The 2,500-nt window shown below is 39.3% G+C and overlaps 1 protein-coding gene across 1 annotated transcript in view; it reads left to right on the forward strand.

The window, feature by feature from the left end:
- LOC106817352 (solute carrier family 22 member 6-A-like) overlaps positions 1–2,500 on the forward strand; it is a 32,143-nt gene that overhangs the window by 19,770 nt on the left and 9,873 nt on the right. Inside the window, exons 6-9 of the mRNA XM_014822010.1 lie at positions 237–371; positions 858–943; positions 1,530–1,631; positions 2,177–2,249. Of these exons, the coding sequence (XP_014677496.1) occupies positions 237–371; positions 858–943; positions 1,530–1,631; positions 2,177–2,249 (396 nt within the window). The remainder of the gene's footprint in view (positions 1–236; positions 372–857; positions 944–1,529; positions 1,632–2,176; positions 2,250–2,500) is intronic.

Genomic DNA, 2,500 nt, shown 5'->3' on the forward strand with positions numbered 1-2,500 from the left:
ATGTATTAATAGTAGGAATAGATGTATTAATAGTAGGAATAGATGTATTAAATGTAGATGTATTATAGATGTATTAATAGTAGGAATAGATGTATTAAATGTAGATGTATTATAGATGTATTAATAGTAGGAATAGATGTATTAAATGTAGATGTATTATAGATGTATTAAATAATAGTATTAATAAATGTATTAAATGTAGATGTATTAATAGTTGGCTTTGCTTTTCTCTGCAGGTTCGTCAATTCTATCGTGTATTACGGCATATCACTGATCATAGGCGACTTGCCTGGAAACCCGTACCTGGTGTTTGCCTTGATGGGACTCTCGCAGATACCAGTGGATATCATCTCATTCCCCATCATCCAAAGGTAATATTGCATTTACCAAGCCCTGCTCGTTGTAGCCCACTGCGCACCCTGAGATGAAAGACAATAGCACGTTAATGTGTTATTGCTAGAATAAGCAGCTGTTGACAACCCGTCGGATTGGCATGTTCGACCTGCCTTTGAATCAGTATATATATGGAACGTAGTCTAAGAGAGATAGAGAGACACAGATACTGATAAATAGAGACACGGAGTTAAATGAGAGACCGAGAGAGGGCAGATCACGAGAGACAGCCAGGTGGGTTCCAATATGGACGTAACCAAGAATGTACTATATTCCGAGGTATCAACAATCTTTCCAGTACAACAGTAATAACATCCTTGTAACGGCGTGCGATCTTTTGGAGAATTATAGGAATTTAAATAAACGTGAACCGTGCTTTACTAAATATAGTGTAGAGTATAGCTTGATGAAGCTTGCATTCGTGAATAAGGTATGCGCATCGTTAATCTAACGTTTGTTTACAGAGTTGGTCGAATGCCTTCCATTATCGTTTCACACATACTAGGCGGTGTTCTGCTCTTTGTATCTGCATTTCTACCAAGAACCACGAGTAAGTAAATATATACAGCTATGAACAAAAAGCACTGCCTAAATCTATATCACACGGAGGCGCATACATGTGTGCGCGTGAGTATGAGTCTGTGACTGTGTGTCTGTGTGTGCGTGTTGCACGCGCGTGTGTATGAGAGTGCCTGTGCGTGCGTATTGCACGCGCGTGTGTATGAGAGTGCCTGTGTGTTCGTGGGTGCGTGCGTGCACGCGCGTGTGTATGAGAGTGCCTGTGTGTTCGTGTGTGCGTGCGTGCACGCGCGCGTGTACGCGTGCTTATGCCTACGTCTGTAGGCCCTCCCTTTCTTCCCATTAATAAATTACATCTGAATTTATTAGATTTATTAGATTATTTAATGAAAATTAATATCTGATTTTATTGAAATCAGATTAAATGTGGTATACCTCCGTAGAAATCATTAAGACAGGTTCGTGAAGACGTTGATGTATTAATAGAATAAATAATATGGTTAATAGAATTAATATAATTAATTAAATTTAATTAGTTAAATTAATTATAATTAATTAGAATTTATAGGGTTAATAGTATTAGTATGTAATCAGGATCTTCTCATGCGTGTCGCCAGACGTCGGAACCGACATTTCCTGGATCGTCACGACCGTAGCGATGATGGGAACTTCAATACAGTCTTCGTCTATACGGGGGAAGTCTACCCGACAGTTGTAAGGTAAGTTTGTAATCTACCCGACAGTTGTAAGGTAAGTTTGTAATCTACCCGACAGTTGTAAGGTAAGTTTGTAAACAGAGAAAGGAATGAGCCGGGAACAGAAATTGCGAAAGAGGAGGTAAAGGGAAGTCTTTGTTTTTAGAGAGAACATGAGGAAATGGTTAGTGCTGGCGTTAGGGTTAGGGTTCTGTTAAGGTTAGGATCACGGAAGAACTTGTTGGAAAGGATACTGTGAAAGGTAGGACGGGGAGTGCGAACGGTAGGGTGAGTCAGCGAGCCAAATATTGCGATACAGAGATAGCAGAGAGGCAGATTGTTTATAAACGACACCTACACCATGCAATATATGTGAAATGTTGTCTCACATCAAAAAATGATGCGTATACTGTAATGAAGGTTCATGAGATGTTTAGGCAGACGTAGGCAAATAGTATAAAACCGCATGAACGTCTGTAGTAGGAGCGACTACGCGTGTCTAGTGAGTGCATATATAGTTATCACATCTACTCCCCGTTGTCTGACGATGTACTGATGTCTGCTTACAGAAATATCGGCATGGGATTCTGTGCAATCTGCGCCAGAGTTGGAGGCATAGTAGCTCCCTTTCTCATTCACCTGGTAAGACTGTCAGTCACATCAGTTAAGGGTGTTCGTGTTTGGTGACAGTTAGCAATAGACACATAATTAAGGTTATAGCTACTATATTATCAGAAGTACATGATATCAAATATTGATGTCGAGATTTTAATTGAAGCTTTTCAGCTGAATTGAACTGAACTCAATCAACTAAATCAAATCAATGGTATCGTATATTTGATCACGTACTCGTTATACATGTTATATTATATTTGTGGGTATACTTTTGATGG

Source organism: Priapulus caudatus, unplaced genomic scaffold (genome assembly GCF_000485595.1).
Source record: "Priapulus caudatus unplaced genomic scaffold, Priapulus_caudatus-5.0.1 Scaffold1695, whole genome shotgun sequence".
Classification (NCBI taxonomy): Eukaryota; Metazoa; Priapulida; class Priapulimorpha; order Priapulimorphida; family Priapulidae; genus Priapulus; species Priapulus caudatus.